This window comes from Opisthocomus hoazin, chromosome 6 (assembly GCF_030867145.1).
Source record: "Opisthocomus hoazin isolate bOpiHoa1 chromosome 6, bOpiHoa1.hap1, whole genome shotgun sequence".
NCBI lineage: Eukaryota > Metazoa > Chordata > Aves > Opisthocomiformes > Opisthocomidae > Opisthocomus > Opisthocomus hoazin.
Genome location: NC_134419.1, coordinates 57865451 through 57885533, shown reverse-complemented (window position 1 = coordinate 57885533; position 20083 = coordinate 57865451). Strand labels below are relative to the sequence as shown.

The window sequence follows — 20083 nt, the reverse complement described above, 5'->3', positions numbered from 1 at the left end:
ACCTGGCAACAGGCTTTTCCCAATCCCTCACAGCCCTAAATCATGTATTGCCCTATCTACCTCTGTATTTTTGCACATAGCTGTTTCACTAGTGATATCAGCCCCGAGATATCTCCACTGGGATCAGGTAAGGAACAAAGGTATTACCACTGTAATAAATTTGTAGCAAAAGTGATTCCTGCTGCATTGACAGACAAATAAATATTGGCCAAGAAGGTGGTGGAAAGAAACCCTAACCCTTTGATTTTTTACTCACAAGTGCAGAAGTGTAACACTGCTGATTTTCTGCTGTGTGTGTATCCCAAGTGTCACCAAAGTGCACGCTGAAAACACTCTCAACATTGCTGAGCAGCTTCTGACCTTGCCTGTCTGACCTCAAATTGATCCTTACAGAGCAAAGTATGCTCTTATCTACAATGCAGAAGATGACCCTCTCAGATTAAACTTGTGGTATAAAAGGACTGAGGCATGTATGTTGGTTTAAAACGTTTTAGTTATATTTCAAAGTCCAGTTAATGTCCTTGGATTACTCTAGAATTACAGACTTTCTTCACAGAATTTAATCCCAGTTATAATTGCCTTGTAACGGACGATTTGAGATGCCATTTTCACTTCATTCTGTTTAAACATATACAATTGTCCTCCAGTAAATGGATAGTGTGATTTTTCGCTACACTTCATAGTGTTAAAACTCTATACAAATTTTGTACTACGTGTACAAAAAATAAGTGCTTCATGCACACACTTTTTAATACTGCTTCTTGTGCTTTTCTTTGACATCTTTCTGAACTTCTATAAATAGCTGAAAAAGCAGAATAAAGTTACTGAAAATAGAAAGCAAGAAACACTTTCTGCCAACAGTAGTCTTTTAAGAAGAAAGACACACATGTATATGTTACTCGTTGGCAGTCAAACACAACTCAAAGGACATAGACAGAAGAGAAAACAAAGCCACAACACCAATAACACTCTTGGTTATTTAGCCCTCTGTGAACAGGTTTATCATTTTCTGTGAAGCCAAATGTGCCAAACAGTGACCACAGAGAGCTTGTAATACCTTTAGGATCACCCTAATAAGCCACTTTATAAACAGAAAGGATCTAATAGGACCACAAACTATACAGTTTATGTGTTTTTGTTCCATTCCTAGTGAAATCAAATCAGCTGAAGCACGAGAATAGAAAACACTTAGCTCCTAGTAGTCAACACTCTGTCACAGATCATCATGCTTTTGTACACAGCTTTGGTGACGCATGGGAAAAGCTCAGTTTGAAATGGCTTGTATGGAGTCACACTACATCATCTAGACCAGATGAAAAATTTGGGGCCAGATCAGTTGGAATTGATGGGCTTCATCAACCCTGTTGTAAATTCTCCTTCAAAAAGGGTTTCTTGGGTCCTAGACTGAGCGGATTCAAGTTTTAGTCTGCATTATTGTATAGGATATATAATACAGGATCAACAGGTCTGCTGTAGTTATCTAACACTGGGTTTCTCCTATATCTCTAGAGCATCATTACTCCTGCTTCAATCCAGTGGCAAAAATAAATGGATAATGCCCTCCTGCTGTAAACTAAAGGACGCTCTTAGCATCCCCAAAGCATTCAAACACAGCACCAACACCGGTGCTCACCAAAACATGAGGTGTCTTTACTGTTGACGTAAATCCTCTTCCACTAAATTAATTTTTGGAAGAATCGCAGCAGCCAGCAGCCTTGCTTTAGTGTGTAAAGCAGCATTGACAGAAAGGCAGGGCTATTTTCATACTTTCAGAAATGTTCCTTGTATACAATTTTATTCCTTTAGAGGTGCCTGTTATTACTGGGCCATGGCTGTGAGCTCTTATGCTCTAATTAGGTAGAGAGTTGGCCCTAATGAAGAGCACTTTTCTGGTCCTCAACCTTAATAGTCATAAAAAAAATTTTCCTGTCTTTTACTGAATGTGCCATTTGATGGGAGGTGGAAAAAATACACAATTATTTGCTGTTTTGTGACCTGTAGTTTGAGAAGTAACAAACTAAGAGGGAAAACTCTCTTGAATGCTTGCCTCTTGCTTTAAAAATCAAATTACCATTCAAGAGCATGAAAACTAGTCTGTTGGGCTGGGCAGACATGCTTATGTTAAATGGCTTTTTCCTTGGCTGTGCCAGAATGAATTTAAAAGACGCTTGAGATACCTGAACATCCCCACAGCACTGGTGGCACAGGATGCTTGGAGGCAGTAAGAGGCAAACCGGAGATCTCCATGCAGCCAAAGGGAAGCCTTTCATTTTACCTGCTGCTCTGCCTGGCTTGAGAAATCTTGGGGTCTGCCTGGATGAAATTCTGGGGTGAAAGGAAGAGAACTCCTGGAGGGGCTTGCTGGAGATGTCCCATCCTTCCCTGGTCCCATGTCACAACATCCATGGGTCCAACTGTTTTCAGTATGGGTTGTTGCTTGTAGACACCTACACCGTAGTGTGTATGTATACATATATATGTGTATATGCATGTGTGTATGTATATACACACACCTGAGAACCACTCATTTTTTGGGCTGAGATTCTGATTTCTAGTATGGAAATCTGATTTTGAGTGATTTGTTTTAATTTCTCCTTGCTGCCTCTAACATCCTGTTATGAAAATAAAGAACTATAAGAATGAAACTCCAACTAAAATCTAACTTTAGACAACAGATTAGTTTAAAATCATGAGGGTGTAAGGATTACCAGACAGAGTTGTTTTTTTCCTGCCTGTGCTGGATTTAAGGGAACTCGATTAAAGACAGGATTAAAATGCTCCGTAGCCATCACTGCGTGCAGTGACTGCAAAGGCAGGGTAGGCTTCGTATGCTGCGTACGTCGCTAAATCTTGTCCCATAGTCACTGCTTGTTTGAGCTGAGTGGCTGTGACAGTCGCGGCTGCGTTAGCAATGGTGTATCCTGAAGGAGAAAGGAGAGAAAAATGCCTGATAGTTTTTGATGGGAAGACTTTATTGTCCATGGGAAAGAAGTAAGAGTAATAAGTTTGTTAATGGAAATAATCTAATTAAATTAAATAGGTCATTTCTGGCATGTTTTTTCTCTACATTAAACGTAATTTTAAAAAGCTGGAAAATTTATGCATATTCTCACCAATTATTTATTAATCACATTGCTTGAAAAGTACCCCTCTCTGTTGAATATTTTCTACTTAGGCTTCGATTACCTCTGAGATAAGAGGGTGTTAATGTTGCTCTGTACAGGGCCTCGCACATATGACATGCGAAAGGTGAGAAAATGAAGTAATAGAGGGAAAATCTGGGCAGATTTCATAGAGAAAATATGGCTCTGATACCCTTCACAATCAAGATACATGCAACGCAGGACAGGCACGTTAGAGGGGAGGGAAACTCCCTCTATGCAATATCAGGGACCAAATATATAGTAAACTGGATATTTTTTCCCATCAGTTTCTAATGGAAAATATGGTTTCAGCACTTCAAAATTTTCTGAGGAAAAACGTTAGCTTTGCTAATTTAAAATGAATCACTGGGAAAACAAACATTGTTTGGGGCTGGTTAGTCTGAAAGCAGGGTATAGCAGCTTGTCGACCAGACCACAATATTTTGTTGTGAACAAATCAAGAATTAAGATGAAGCCCAAATTTAGGAAGAGCAGCTGGGGTACCCACTGGCTCATCCGGACCAGGCACTGCTGCCAAACTGCATCTCCCAGGATCCAAAACTTCTGACCAACTAGCAAATGAAAGTGTGAGTCTGATGTGGAAATGGGTGCCAGAAGCCCTGAGCTCAATTATGATAGATTTTGCTTGTGACCTTCAATAAATACTCATCCTCTTGGTTCAGCATTCTCCCTGTACAGGGAAGGCTAAGCTGACAAATACTGCTCACAGACATGTATTGTATGGAGTTATGATATGGAGTTGGGAATGCAAGCACATGTTAGTATAAATATTCTTCATCTGCAAAAAGGACCACTGACTTGTTTTTCCATGTTTCCAGATAGTTTTCAGCTCTGCCAGGTTTTGGTTTGGCTTGTTGGTTGCTGCTCTGATAGCCTAAATATATGAGGAAAGGTTAAAAGCTCTTAAATCATACTTACCCGGAGTGCATTAATCTCATTCCACTTAGTGAGCTCTTGGAATATTAAAACAAATGAAAAATGGATTTCTTGCTGACTGCAGTTTTTTGTTTGTCTGCTAGGTTTTACTGGACCAAAGGATTGCTTGGTCAGAGCAACGTGACTATTGAATGGCACATCCCTCATGGCACAGAGCCGGGCATCTACAGGATACGATACTTTGGGCACTACAAGAAAAAACTGTCAAACAATGACGCTGTGTCTATTCCATTTGAAGGCACATCTTCAGCATTTGAAATCACAAGTCTGTAGGTGATCTTGTTTGTTAAAGGAATTGTTTCCTTTGAGCAGTAGATTCAATATCTGTGATGTTCACAATGCACGCCTGGGAGGTTTCTTTGTGGCATACATGACTCTATACATCATTGCTGTCCCTTGAGTGCTGCTGGTCATCCTTTGCTGTGCAAATCTTGACTTCCTGCACAGTGTTGACTTTTACCTGCAATTCAGTCTCACTAGTCCAATGTATTCTCATTCAAGCTGTTCCTGCCCTGGCCAGATCTCATTGTAGTTGATTTTTATTGTAATAGAAGTTTTAACTGTTTTTCTTTAGTCTTCAATAAGTGCTTGTTGATTATCAACAGGAATTCTGAGAGAGATGTAGTGCATATTGGGAGCTAATCCAGACCATAAAATAGTCCATAAAATTGAGCCCTGTTCGTAAAACTGTAAAGAGCTCTTGAATTCACAGGGCATCAGAAGACAAGACTCCTGAATTGTGCTCGAAGTGACTGGCAAAGATGACCTCCTAGGATGGTAAGGGGATAAATAGGATAGATACTCACCAGAAAGGTTTGAATCTAATCATTCTGGTTTAGGGCATTTGGAGGATTCATTCTCTGAATTAAAAGCCATCACATCACTGGGACAACAGTGTCAAATGAAGTGAATTACATGTAATTCTGCATAAATCAGTGGTTTCGGTTTTGGTGTCTGATGAGAGTGGCTGTATAGCGTCATACCTTAGAGATCTTGAGTAAGGAAAGGAAGGTCAGTCACTGACAAAATAAAGTGTTGAGTCAGTCAGCAGGTTTTTCCTCCTAAGCTGTGTTCTACTCTTTCTCAAATGTCACTTTGGAACTGATCAGTGTGCCAGGTGGGCTCAGGACTGCTCACCACATGTGGGTTTGCGTCATTTCAAGGCGATACTGAGCATACTTTTGGAATACAAGTCCTCTGAAAGCCCTCAAGTAGTTACCGGTGGTCTGAGAAACTACAGATGGGCTGGAAACTGAGTCGCTGGAAGGACTATCTATGCTTGCTCTGATTTTATGACCTGAAGACATCATACGTCTGTGGCACAGTCCAGAGGCAGGATGCTGGGCGAGAAAGACTTTAGGGCTGACTTTGTCCATGCTTGTCCTTATTTTAAGCTCTTGCTCAGCCCTCTGTGCACAGCAAAGGGCAGCAGATGGGATTTTGCACTTTAAACATCACTTTGGGACACATCAAAAAGATGAAAATGAAGGATGCTTACATATTGTTTCAATGGGAGGTCACTAGGGGGCATATGCAGGATGGGGATTTTGGGAGAGACCCTGCAGCTGCTAGCAAAAGGTGGCTGATGTCCAGCCCAGGGCAGGGTTGGATTTCATTGCAACAAATTTATATTTTGGGTGCTTCAGATCGAAATCGGTAAGAACTGATCTTACAAATTAAAGCTGTGGGTGAGGCAGCTCTGAATAGACCTCAGCCTGCTTGATTTTCGCAACAGGAAGGACATAAGGCAAGCAGGCTCTGGCTGGCTGAAAGTCTGCCCAGAGCCGATGGCCAAAGCCTGGGAGGGACTGGGATCACCTACAAGTAGGTCACTAGAAGTGCTTGTGGTGCCCCTCCAACTCATGAGAAAGATCAATGGTGGGTTTCACCAAAGCAGAGAATGAAGGTGTTGTCAAGGGTGTGGAAGGATGGTCCTAAAAGCTGTTGGCTGAAAGGGTTTCAACACAGAAAATTCCCCAATAAGATGGAGGATCTTCTCCTGGGTTTTTTGGACAAAGCCATGACCACCCTGACTCAGTGCTGGTGGCAGGCCCCTCCCACTAGCGCTGCCATGGGGATGCGAAAAGAAGGGACAATGCCACAGTACCCAAGTCTCTTCCAGGCTCTGCCCCGCCCCCCCCTTCCCCATCTGGGGGCCACATGGAGAAGAAAATAATGCCTTTCAGATCTGGATTTAGGATTCTTGTAGTGTCTTAAAGATAAATAATTGTAAATGTTTAATAAGCTCCAACAATGTGTACCAATTTTGTATGCAGTCTCCTTAATTCTTCAGAGAATTGTCATATAATTTTGCTTCTTTTTAGAATCAGTAGGAGAGAATGAATTATTCATTTTAAACCAGCTGCAATCAGTCTCAGAGATCCCCACCCGGAGGAGCTCAAAGCAATCACAACATTGTGTCAGGAAAGTGAGACCTTTGGAAGAACAACCCTGGGAATCAACTCCCTGAAGGCGCTTTTAATGTCCTTTCCTAATAACTCACCCAGCCGGCCCATCTGCCCTGCTCTCATTGGCAAAACCACTCTGATGGCATCAGTGGTGTCTGTGGGATACGGACAGCAGCAGAGGATGCTGCTCCAGCATCATACTGTGCCGTGAGACAGATTTGGTCAGTGCAGCAAATGATCCAGTCACAAAATGATCCAGAAAGATTCTTGAAAGATTTTCCCACTTTGCTCATGTTTTCATGCGGGCCCATGTATGGTGAAACACATTGCAGCCCCTTAAAACAGGGCCAGATTGTCTTTCTGAAACACAGGAGCTGCTTTCTGGTCTGAAAAAGGTGCTGTCTAACAAATCGCAGTAGAACAATCACTCTCTCTCCCCTTGCCATTTTTCTTACACTGTGAACTAGAACAAATTGCACAGGAGAGCTCCTGTTCCCCTAAAAGAAATGCATTGGGAAAAAGGAAATAGCGGTTCATTTTTTCTCAGGCAACACTGACATGTTTCAGATAATTCTGTTTGTATTATTGCATTACACTAACCACGGATTTTCTTGCAGTAATGCTTGTACTGAACATTTTTATGCAAACAAAATTGAATTGCGCAGTTAAAATGCTCATGGGTAAAAGTTACCCTCTAAAACATGAGCATCTGATCCCAAAAGAAAGTTTTTAGGTGGTGTTTCTCATGGGAGAAGAGGTGTTGAGAGCCAGAGTTAAGGTATCTGGAGTCCCACCACTGCCCCAGAGCAGGTCCCCTTGTGAAATGCTTCATAGTAGGCTTATGTATTTCTTTATCACCAGCAGGCACAGGCTTTTTAAGTTTTTGGGGAGTTTTTCTGGAACAATTCATAATTTTTTTGTGCCTAGAAAACTCAGCAGCTCCGAGTGCCGCAGTGTGAGAAAGGCTGTTGACAGAAGTCCTTTGTCTTATTTGCTCTTTAATAGCATTGTGGCTGTCATCTTCTGTTGGCATACAGTGACAAACAGCCCTTCCCTCTACCTGCACGGTTTCGCGTGCTGTTGCTGAAACCCGCAGCCACTAGGTGCCAGTGCCGTTTTGCCTGAGAACAAGCTTGCCACTGAACACAGGCAAAGCCTAGAAAAATTTTTCAGGAATTTGGGCAATTTGCCAGTTGTTAAATTTAGTATTACTCATCACAGATGCTCTTCCCTTTCTCGGACTGCTCTCCTTCAATGCCTGGCCATTTGCGCCTTGAGTACATGCTTGGGAGGCGAGCAAATCTCCACCTTTTTTTTTTAATCGTGGGACACATACTAGTATGAACTTGAGAAACTTGTTTGTGTCCACAGGCTGAGCTGTCTCACAGAGCTCCTTTGCAAAACTTGACCATGCCATAACTTTACTTCTGCACATCTTATCCCTCTCAAATTTACCAACAGTATTTGGAGCTGCAGAAGAGATGCTAAATTAGGATCTGACCCAAGGCCCTGAGGGGAAGGGGGAAAATCCCTCTGCTGCCTCCAGGCTTTGATCTGTCTGATACTGTGGTTGTCTGGTGCTGTTTCATGCATCCCACAGAGGGTATCTGTGTGCAACCTGTCTGCAGGTCCACCAGCAGCTACCTGCTTTTTAACATCTCTGCAACTAAGGTGAATATGTAGCAGGTGGGTTTGGGGACCAAGGAATGTCACCCTTTCAGCATTTCCCTTAACCAGCCACAAATCTGTACATGCACAGTCCCCATCTCCTGCAGCTAGCTGGAGTCAGGCCAGGACAAGTCTCTGGACATGGAGAGGAGTTTGAGGTGGCAGGGTATCTCCAGGGGGAGAGCAGCCCACCCGAAGCACTGCCAAAGGCCAGGGGTTGGTGGGTAGGGGCTGTTGAAGCCCACCACTGGCACTTAACAAAGGGCAGCAGAGAATTGTGATTTTAGCTGAAATCAAGGTTTTGAGGGGGACACAATAATTTCCAGCCCTTGAAAAAAGGAGCATCCCATGAGAGTACCATGAGCAGCACTGGGTCCAAGCTGACCCTCAGGCAGCTAGTGAACAGTAGGAATTTGTGGTCCTGGACTGGAATGTGTGGAAGGGTGGGTTTTTTTCCCAAAAAAAGGAAATCCAGGTAGGCACGTGATGGGGAGAGGAGATTGTCTATGGGAGATATAGCTGAGCTAGTGGGAAAGGGGAACCATGCAAGCTTAAAGATAAAGCAGCTCTGCTTGAAAGTCACTGGAGACCTTGTCCCATGGACTTCTAGAAGTGGTTTAAGTGGAACATGGGAGATACTTCCCAGGTGGGATGTTTCAGGGTCTGTGCAGCTCTAAAGGTGGAGTTGTGTAATCCTCAGACATGTTTTAGTATCACTTTGTACATCAGGTGTGATGCCCTGTGCTGTAGAGACCTCCAGCAAAGGGTTGGCTGGAAGAAGGGAGAAGGAAAATGCTGTTTTTATAGCTCCTGCCCTGCAAGCAGCCAGATGTGTGGCCATCTGCTGATTTTTCTGGGCCGTTGATCTTCTCATCACTTACGGCTCAAACATGTCTTAGACTTGTTTGTGGAGGATGGATGTGGTTTCTGGCTTTGTCTTGCTATCCACTGGGACCCCACATCTTTAGAAATGGGAAATAATGTTTTTTAAGTTGAGTTTGGGTTTGAGATTTCTTGAAAAGTCATTCTTTCTCTGTAAAATTCATCAGCCAACTGCTGCTGAGCATAGAGGGAATCTCAGTTCTCCCAGAGGGGAAAAGTTTAAGCACAAAAGCGAATTCTGACATTGCCCTGTTTTCAAAGAAGACAAAAGCGGGACATCAGGAAAGGCTAATGAGGTAAAATAATAGAGCTGGTAGAGCTGATGTTCTTGCTAAAGTCCAGAATACAGCTGGTCTCTGTAAGTCTGTAAGAATGATGTCAGTCTATTTTGGTCAAATCTCTTTTGGCTTGCTGGAGAGGCCTTTGGCTGAGTGCTGTGTGCTATCAGTAGCAAGGCACCAGATCTCTCCTCCTTCCCCCCCATTTCTTGGGTTCATGATCTCTCTGGAAACGTGCAAAACCAGAACCCCTTGTAGTGGGTGTGGAAGCAGGAATTGCTATTGCTCAGTCATTTAACTATGATGGTCTTCCAAGCAGCATGTCCTCATCTTCTTAAAATGACCAGGGCCGTAGCTGATTTACCTATCGGCGACCTGGCAACAGGCTTTTCCCAATCCCTCACAGCCCTAAATCATGTATTGCCCTATCTACCTCTGTATTTTTGCACATAGCTGTTTCACTAGTGATATCAGCCCCGAGATATCTCCACTGGGATCAGGTAAGGAACAAAGGTATTACCACTGTAATAAATTTGTAGCAAAAGTGATTCCTGCTGCATTGACAGACAAATAAATATTGGCCAAGAAGGTGGTGGAAAGAAACCCTAACCCTTTGATTTTTTACTCACAAGTGCAGAAGTGTAACACTGCTGATTTTCTGCTGTGTGTGTATCCCAAGTGTCACCAAAGTGCACGCTGAAAACACTCTCAACATTGCTGAGCAGCTTCTGACCTTGCCTGTCTGACCTCAAATTGATCCTTACAGAGCAAAGTATGCTCTTATCTACAATGCAGAAGATGACCCTCTCAGATTAAACTTGTGGTATAAAAGGACTGAGGCATGTATGTTGGTTTAAAACGTTTTAGTTATATTTCAAAGTCCAGTTAATGTCCTTGGATTACTCTAGAATTACAGACTTTCTTCACAGAATTTAATCCCAGTTATAATTGCCTTGTAACGGACGATTTGAGATGCCATTTTCACTTCATTCTGTTTAAACATATACAATTGTCCTCCAGTAAATGGATAGTGTGATTTTTCGCTACACTTCATAGTGTTAAAACTCTATACAAATTTTGTACTACGTGTACAAAAAATAAGTGCTTCATGCACACACTTTTTAATACTGCTTCTTGTGCTTTTCTTTGACATCTTTCTGAACTTCTATAAATAGCTGAAAAAGCAGAATAAAGTTACTGAAAATAGAAAGCAAGAAACACTTTCTGCCAACAGTAGTCTTTTAAGAAGAAAGACACACATGTATATGTTACTCGTTGGCAGTCAAACACAACTCAAAGGACATAGACAGAAGAGAAAACAAAGCCACAACACCAATAACACTCTTGGTTATTTAGCCCTCTGTGAACAGGTTTATCATTTTCTGTGAAGCCAAATGTGCCAAACAGTGACCACAGAGAGCTTGTAATACCTTTAGGATCACCCTAATAAGCCACTTTATAAACAGAAAGGATCTAATAGGACCACAAACTATACAGTTTATGTGTTTTTGTTCCATTCCTAGTGAAATCAAATCAGCTGAAGCACGAGAATAGAAAACACTTAGCTCCTAGTAGTCAACACTCTGTCACAGATCATCATGCTTTTGTACACAGCTTTGGTGACGCATGGGAAAAGCTCAGTTTGAAATGGCTTGTATGGAGTCACACTACATCATCTAGACCAGATGAAAAATTTGGGGCCAGATCAGTTGGAATTGATGGGCTTCATCAACCCTGTTGTAAATTCTCCTTCAAAAAGGGTTTCTTGGGTCCTAGACTGAGCGGATTCAAGTTTTAGTCTGCATTATTGTATAGGATATATAATACAGGATCAACAGGTCTGCTGTAGTTATCTAACACTGGGTTTCTCCTATATCTCTAGAGCATCATTACTCCTGCTTCAATCCAGTGGCAAAAATAAATGGATAATGCCCTCCTGCTGTAAACTAAAGGACGCTCTTAGCATCCCCAAAGCATTCAAACACAGCACCAACACCGGTGCTCACCAAAACATGAGGTGTCTTTACTGTTGACGTAAATCCTCTTCCACTAAATTAATTTTTGGAAGAATCGCAGCAGCCAGCAGCCTTGCTTTAGTGTGTAAAGCAGCATTGACAGAAAGGCAGGGCTATTTTCATACTTTCAGAAATGTTCCTTGTATACAATTTTATTCCTTTAGAGGTGCCTGTTATTACTGGGCCATGGCTGTGAGCTCTTATGCTCTAATTAGGTAGAGAGTTGGCCCTAATGAAGAGCACTTTTCTGGTCCTCAACCTTAATAGTCATAAAAAAAATTTTCCTGTCTTTTACTGAATGTGCCATTTGATGGGAGGTGGAAAAAATACACAATTATTTGCTGTTTTGTGACCTGTAGTTTGAGAAGTAACAAACTAAGAGGGAAAACTCTCTTGAATGCTTGCCTCTTGCTTTAAAAATCAAATTACCATTCAAGAGCATGAAAACTAGTCTGTTGGGCTGGGCAGACATGCTTATGTTAAATGGCTTTTTCCTTGGCTGTGCCAGAATGAATTTAAAAGACGCTTGAGATACCTGAACATCCCCACAGCACTGGTGGCACAGGATGCTTGGAGGCAGTAAGAGGCAAACCGGAGATCTCCATGCAGCCAAAGGGAAGCCTTTCATTTTACCTGCTGCTCTGCCTGGCTTGAGAAATCTTGGGGTCTGCCTGGATGAAATTCTGGGGTGAAAGGAAGAGAACTCCTGGAGGGGCTTGCTGGAGATGTCCCATCCTTCCCTGGTCCCATGTCACAACATCCATGGGTCCAACTGTTTTCAGTATGGGTTGTTGCTTGTAGACACCTACACCGTAGTGTGTATGTATACATATATATGTGTATATGCATGTGTGTATGTATATACACACACCTGAGAACCACTCATTTTTTGGGCTGAGATTCTGATTTCTAGTATGGAAATCTGATTTTGAGTGATTTGTTTTAATTTCTCCTTGCTGCCTCTAACATCCTGTTATGAAAATAAAGAACTATAAGAATGAAACTCCAACTAAAATCTAACTTTAGACAACAGATTAGTTTAAAATCATGAGGGTGTAAGGATTACCAGACAGAGTTGTTTTTTTCCTGCCTGTGCTGGATTTAAGGGAACTCGATTAAAGACAGGATTAAAATGCTCCGTAGCCATCACTGCGTGCAGTGACTGCAAAGGCAGGGTAGGCTTCGTATGCTGCGTACGTCGCTAAATCTTGTCCCATAGTCACTGCTTGTTTGAGCTGAGTGGCTGTGACAGTCGCGGCTGCGTTAGCAATGGTGTATCCTGAAGGAGAAAGGAGAGAAAAATGCCTGATAGTTTTTGATGGGAAGACTTTATTGTCCATGGGAAAGAAGTAAGAGTAATAAGTTTGTTAATGGAAATAATCTAATTAAATTAAATAGGTCATTTCTGGCATGTTTTTTCTCTACATTAAACGTAATTTTAAAAAGCTGGAAAATTTATGCATATTCTCACCAATTATTTATTAATCACATTGCTTGAAAAGTACCCCTCTCTGTTGAATATTTTCTACTTAGGCTTCGATTACCTCTGAGATAAGAGGGTGTTAATGTTGCTCTGTACAGGGCCTCGCACATATGACATGCGAAAGGTGAGAAAATGAAGTAATAGAGGGAAAATCTGGGCAGATTTCATAGAGAAAATATGGCTCTGATACCCTTCACAATCAAGATACATGCAACGCAGGACAGGCACGTTAGAGGGGAGGGAAACTCCCTCTATGCAATATCAGGGACCAAATATATAGTAAACTGGATATTTTTTCCCATCAGTTTCTAATGGAAAATATGGTTTCAGCACTTCAAAATTTTCTGAGGAAAAACGTTAGCTTTGCTAATTTAAAATGAATCACTGGGAAAACAAACATTGTTTGGGGCTGGTTAGTCTGAAAGCAGGGTATAGCAGCTTGTCGACCAGACCACAATATTTTGTTGTGAACAAATCAAGAATTAAGATGAAGCCCAAATTTAGGAAGAGCAGCTGGGGTACCCACTGGCTCATCCGGACCAGGCACTGCTGCCAAACTGCATCTCCCAGGATCCAAAACTTCTGACCAACTAGCGGGGCAATGGGATCAAGGTCAGTGAGGTCTGAGGTCATCTCAGTGGTGGGAAATGGAGATATTGGGCAACACTGAGAGCATGTTGCCTCATTGAAAGTGTTATCTTGGGGGAAAACATGAGAAGGTGGCTGCAATTTGAATGTTGTGGCTGCTCAAAGTGTTGTCTTCACATCAGCAAACTGAGGTGCAACATTTTGGCTAGGAATTGAGAGATCCATTATTTAAAGCATGTCTGAGAAAGCGTATAAGAGAAACAAGCTGCTATCTGGGCATGGCCTGAGCTAAGCTGGGCTTCAGTGAGCCTTGTTCAAGGACCAGTGTGTGTGGTGAGCAGAAACTTTAATGTATGTCAATTTGCTGAGTTTCCAAGACAAATAAATAAGGGTGGATGAAAGAAAAAGGAGAGATTAAAATTAAGAAGTAAGTGAGGACTGGATTCAATAAAGAGCCCATTTGGTTTCCATGCTGCGGAAGCCTGCACAAACCCAGACAAATTGATTTTTCTGTGGCTTTTGCGGACTCCTGTGGCAGGAAGCCGGATAGATTTTTTTTTTTTTTAAATCCATCCTTGAGACACTCCATGCAACTCAGTAGTACTGACTAATGCATTCCTCATGTGCAGTTTGGCATACATTGCTCCCACTACATCAGACTAACTGTCATGCTGGAGAGCACAGTAAATGTAATGGCTGCGAGCTGGATTCCTGCTCCTAGCCTGTGTTTTCTATGACTTCCCAAGGTTTTGGCAGTTGCAAAAGCTGTTATGAATTTCCAAACTGGAAAAAAACCCCTTCCAGTGAGTATCTGAGAGCTGGGATCAGATCCTGACTTTCGTAGTTGCATCATTTCTTTGGCAGATGAAATCAAAAGTGTTGGTTCAAGGATGTGCTGCGGGAGGGTGGATGGACCATGAGGCAATGAACTGTGTGCCTTTGCAGTGAGGAAGATCTACGCCATCCTGGGTGGCATTGGTCAGACTGCAAGCAAGCAGGTCCAGGGAGGGGATTCATCCCAGGTGTGGCACTGGGAATGCCACATCTGGGCTTTGTCTCCTGTCTGGGGCTCCCAGTTGAAGGGAGGCATCCACAAACTGGAAGGAGTGGAGGGGAGGTGTGTCCCTGGGAGAGAGTCTAGAGCAGTGAGGGATCGCCGTCCTTGGAGACTGCACCAACTCACCCGGACATGGCCCCAAGAAACCTGCTGCATCTGCGGCGTTGACCCTGCTGGAGTAGGGTCAGACCAGAGACTCCCAACCCAGTGCCTCCAGCCTGAGTTTCTCTGTGGTATATACACCGTAATTTGTCTAATCCTGGTGTAAGATAAATTAATACACAGGCAATAAAGAGGTCATACACGTAAGTTACTTAAGCCAAGCTAAAGGCATGGGGGGGAGTACAACCAGGTCTGTCCTCGGTGGCCAAAACCGGGTTCATTCTTGACATCTGCAAGGGAGCAAGCAGCAAAAGTAATATTCCAGGAGACCTTTGATGTACAGACGTTCCCATACCTGGAAAAGCTGGTGCTGCAGGAGGCACCTCTGCTCCCTCAGTGGGAATCCCAAGCGTTTGAAGGGTGTATTCTGCCGCATAAGTTTTGGCTTCATCAATATAGGCACTGAGCTTGGGTGGTGTGAAGGGATGTCTGTGAACACAGTAAAGTGTTAGCTTTTTTGTTTTCTCTACAACTCCTACAAGGTGTTTTGATCCACTCATAGATGGCATCATCCCACCTATCAAATGGAAACATTATTTTACTGTGCTGATGCATTAATAAAAATGTTCTCCTCGTAGTAGTCCGGTTTCTTTGCTGAGTTTATTGGCCCTGGGTCTCATTTTGGGCACACCATCATTTCAGAGCATGTTGTGCATTTTCAGTCCAAAAGAATGCCTGCTTCGGTCTGGGTTTTTCTTTAAAATACACAGCAATAAATATTTAGGTCAGACATGTTTAAGATCATATTAGGAGCTGAATTATCAGCATGTTCCTTCAAGCTGCTTGCTTTTTCTTTCTCCAACCAGAGCTATTGTACGTTTTATTTTTGCACTAAAAAGCACTCTTTTGCCTGGTTATTTCTGGCTTTCTGTAATTTTTGCACCACCAGAGAGAGAGCACCAAACGTGGCAACTATCCCTATCAGTCTATTTCAGTCTATGGATGTATTTCTCCCTATATACATATATAAAAAAGGAAATAGAGACCTGTGCAAGTGTATTTTGAGGAGAGATTCTAGATAAAATGCCATTGAAAAAAAATCCTAAACCCCATATAACTCCAAATGGTTACGTACATGGTGGGGTTCTGGCTGGCAAGGGCAGGAATGGTGATTTTGTATAGGAAGAGCTGTCTTTGGTCTTGGCCAATTGCAGAGTGGAGCTGGTAAACAGGCTGTCCCCAGTTGTTTTTCTGGCAGATTTCTTCTAAGATCTAGTAAGGAAAAAAAAGGAGTTTTGCTTGGGTTAATTGCTGCACAGTAGTCTTCTCACCCAGCTCCAGCCCCTGCACTGGTGAGCTTCCATCCCTCCAAAGGGTCTTAAGGGATGTTGTGGTGGCTTCCTCTAGGCTTACCAAAAAAAAATAAACAAAAAAAAAAGTGAGACCGGGTAGCATAGTTTACCTTGAGGTAAAAGATTCATCTAAATGTTTTATACTTTAAAAATCCATTTAGTTCTTGAAGTTAATTATTATCTCATTATATTGGAAGTCTTTTTCTTTTTGCTGATTAGCTCTTTTATCCTTTTATTGGTGTGGTTGTCTTCAAATTCTCTCCAGAAACTCTATCTACGCACTTCTTTTGACAGTGCTAAAGCGCTAGGGTTGTATTCATCTTCACTGCTTTGCTGCCTCCCTAACTTAGTGGGTTACAGTGCATGAAAAGTCCAAACAGTCTTCTTTAAAAAAAAAAAACAGCAAAAAAGAAAAGGCTGTTTTTCCATCCAATTAATTATACAAGCTTCAATAGGCCATTTCTCCTTCTAGTTTGAAAGAGAAATGCTGAACTGTGTTGCCCCTGGTCTCAGCACAGCACTTCCATGGTAATTGGGAATCACTGTTTGGAAATGTTCTTGCTTTGGCTTCGTATTTCTTTTTTTTTAACCCACTGGGTATGTGCTGTCCGAAACAGATTTGAACACAGCATGGTGTTCCCGTGCCTCCCTGTGAGCGATGCTCGGACTACCTGTTTTTTTCAAGTAACTCCATCAGACCTGACACCCAGCTGAGAAGATGTCAGGTCTTGGGCCTTTGTGGTGTTGGCCATACTGCCAGCTGGGTCGGACCGGAGATACCCGGTGCCTCCAACCTGCGTCTTTCTGTGCTCTACCCTACTTAAAATTTATACTTAATATTCTTTAAAACATAAATGTAAAATTTAAATGTCAGTAATGTTTTTACTTTTGTAATTGTAACTCCAACTGAAATTTAGCACTTTGTAGAGTAAATAAACTAGTTCATTAGATTTCTTGACTATGGCAACACTTGTTTCCTGCTGTCCCAATGCCTTTATATGGACGTTAGTTTTATAATGTTATATCAACATTTAAATCCTCAATAAGGCAAATCTACTTGTTAACACTGGGCATCCCAGCTAGGCAGTGGGAAAGACATCCATTAATGAGGCTTTCATATTAACAAGGCTGTTGTGAAGCAAACTGCAGCTGTTTAAGACCTGCTGTTGTGAAATAGTAGTAGTGTGAAGGTTAGGAAGCTCAGCTTCTGGGAAGATGTGCCCCAAAAAACTGGTGTTGCAAGTGTCCAGTGCTGTTACTGCACTATTTGAAATATACACAGTTGGGGTTTGGTATGGATGGGAAGAGGAAAAAATGAATTTCACTGCTCTAAGCCAGTGCAGCACCACTCAGACTATTTCACCCCTCGTATATGCTGATAAAATAGAGTAAACGGACTATGAAATCTTGCAGGGGCAGGGGTAAACCCACTTTCCAGTTTTCTGGGGGAGAAAAGGATGTTTTAATAGACTTTGGCAAACTGGATGCTGTGGCAATTGAAGTGTTAATTGGCAAAGACATGCTTCAAAATTCAAGTGAAGTCACTTTCTCCTGTTGCTTTGGATGATGTATAGGGAAAGGAGTTGCCATAAGAGCTAGACCCCCAGAAGGTGAGGGAATTTGTTCTGGGTTTGTTGTCCTCAGCCCTCATCCATCCATCTGGATCCCAGTCCTGCATACACAGGCACATCAAAAGCCTCCTTGAGCAACCAGAGTTTCTGTGCTGGGCTGGGTTGTGCAGGCCAGCAACACCTCTTTCCCCATAAATGGTTTTAAGATGTACATTATTTTTCTATATTTGTGCGTTTGTTCCCTTGTGAAGCCCCAGACGATGCATCCTGTTTATCAAATGCATTTTGAGTGAGAATTTCTTTACCCTCAGTTCTTTTACAGAGCAACAGCCATAGCTGGATTTCATCTTGCACCCATGGGTGTTTATGAAAACTCTCCTCTGAGGGAGAGCGGAGGCTGTTCTCAAGCAGGGTGGGTGGATGTTGCAAGGTGCAACTAGTGGTATTTTATTTTTTTTAATGTCTTTTGAGATGCAAGAATGGATTTAGTTATCAGTCCCCAGTGCATTGTGGGTGAAGACAACCTCTGTCTGGGATATTGACTCTCTTCTTTGTGCACGTACCTGAGGAGCGAGTTTGATCCCTTGGGGCTTTAGCGTGATGTGGTTCATTGGTGTGAGCTCCATTCCTGGCAAGAGGTCGTAGAGTTTATCCTCTCCCCTCTTTTCTCCTTTGAGCTGGTATCCGCGCCCCAGGCCCGTGTACGCCAGGTAGCCACGACCTCCCAGTCCTCTAACTCCCGCAGCCCCTACAGGTACATTCATGTAAATTTCTAGGAATGTAAGAAGGCATTAAACTGAATCAAATCACCGGAAAAATTACCCTGATTCTTGCTGAAATTGAAAAGTTAGTGCCACTTGCCAGGTTTGGGAAGAAGATGGGCAGGAGCCCCCAGTAGCCTGTTGCGAGGGGAACCCAGGCTCAGTATTGACACCCTTTCTTTTTGGGCTTATTTGCTTGGGAGAGTTACTTTTGGGGAAGCCCTGCTTCTCTCTAATCCAGGTTCCATCTTCTCTGGTCAGTTCTGTTTTCATGACACCTTTCTAACTGGATTTTTAGTTAAAAGGCGGAAAGGGGACAGCTGGCATCACTTGCTACCAACTAGTGTAATTTCACCTACTTGACGAATTCAGAGTTTATACACTCCCTTGCTTACGTGAACCAGAACCCTTGCCTCCCCCATTACTCCTCCATTTTTGTTCAAGGAGCCCTACTTGGGAGTCTGGGGAGGCAAGGCAAAGAGAGGGCTGGTGGGTTATCATGTCTATACTTCTCCTAATGCAGCCTTCATGGGAAGTAATCTCACCTGTGTGTGCAAAAATATGTGGGGCAATGAGGGAAATTCCCATACTCTTCCTTAGGAAGGGGAGAAATATTGGCCAGCATGATCCTTACCAGCCCTACTGGTGTGCCACGCAGGGTCCCAACCTGCTGTGGGAGCTGGCCACAGGCTTGGGGACACAAGCTGACTGCCACAGGCGTCATCTTTGGAAGGAAGGGCAAATGGGCAGATTTATTTATTTTTTTGCTGGCCCTTAAGCTTACTTCTGCACTTACCAAATGATGCCTGCAAAGATATTTAATAGGGAGGTACCCTATGGTGAGGATTTGATTTGGTCCCAGGTGCAGTCACCAAGGATCAAAGGCAGAGCCTCAGCAGCTTTCAGAAATACTGCGTTTTCATAGGCTGCTTATTATTAGGTTAATGATCACCCTCAAAAAAGAGTCCATCTCCCAAAACACACAATTAATGGCTTGCTTGATTTCAGTGCTGGCTCCCTGCCCTGCATGAGGGCAATGTGACCTCTTTGGGAAATGTTGTTGTTTTGGGTCAGAAAACACCAGGACTGGTAAAACTTTCCCTGTGACCTTTAAACCAAAGAGGAAACACAGTGGAGAGCTCTGCTGGTGGCTGGTTGAGGGAGCTGGCTGTGAAGAGGGGTGAAGGAAAATTGTTTTATTTAGTCTTTCCTGATGGGGCAAACCCAGGAGAATTAATGATTTATTTATGCTGGATGTCAGGCAACCTGGAAGCTGTTTCAAGCTTGCTCCTGGAAAATGGCTATTTTTTTTCATGCACTGCTTATTCTGCTGGAAGATTGCTATGCCTTTGGGAAGGACAGAGCCTAAAAACTATGTTTTCTGTCCCTCTCTGAGAAGGGTCCAGCATCCAGGGCAAAGCCAACACCCTCATCACAAGTCTAGGGAGCAGCCACCCAAGCCCGTGAGGAGTTGCTTTGCTAGAGCTGAGTATTGGCATGAGGGGAGTTACCTCGGATGGATGGGGGCCGGAAGATGCTCCTGTTGCTGAGCCCCTTGGTGGCGGGGAAGTGGAGGTTGGGGATAGCTGCATAGGCTTGGGGTGCGTAGAAAACCGGGGCGCCCAGGTAGGCGGTAGCAGGGTCATACATGTGTCCAAAGGCATAGGTGTATTCTCCTTGCAGCATGGTACTTCTGCCACCTGTGCCCCGGGTGTATCTGACGTAGCTGTCTTTGTCAACAGGTTTGGCTAATGTCACCTCGATCGGGGACCCATCCAGCACCTTCACGCCAGGGTGGTGGGGAGAAACACAAGTGTC

General features: G+C 43.1%; 1 protein-coding gene across 4 annotated transcripts in view; it reads right to left on the bottom strand.

Moving 5' to 3' along the window:
- Positions 1 to 473: 473 nt before the first annotated feature.
- A1CF (APOBEC1 complementation factor) overlaps positions 474 to 20083 on the bottom strand; it is a 40809-nt gene continuing 21199 nt past the window's right edge. For 3 of the 4 annotated variants that reach the window (XM_075423239.1, XM_075423241.1, XM_075423242.1), the window contains 5 exons: positions 19777 to 20047; positions 18068 to 18276; positions 15717 to 15853; positions 14937 to 15070; positions 474 to 12630 (listed from right to left, as the gene is read on the bottom strand). In XM_075423239.1, the coding sequence (XP_075279354.1) occupies positions 12479 to 12630; positions 14937 to 15070; positions 15717 to 15853; positions 18068 to 18276; positions 19777 to 20047 (903 nt within the window). In that variant the 3' untranslated portion in view covers positions 474 to 12478. The remainder of the gene's footprint in view (positions 12631 to 14936; positions 15071 to 15716; positions 15854 to 18067; positions 18277 to 19776; positions 20048 to 20083) is intronic. The other variant, XM_075423240.1, reaches the window with a different exon arrangement.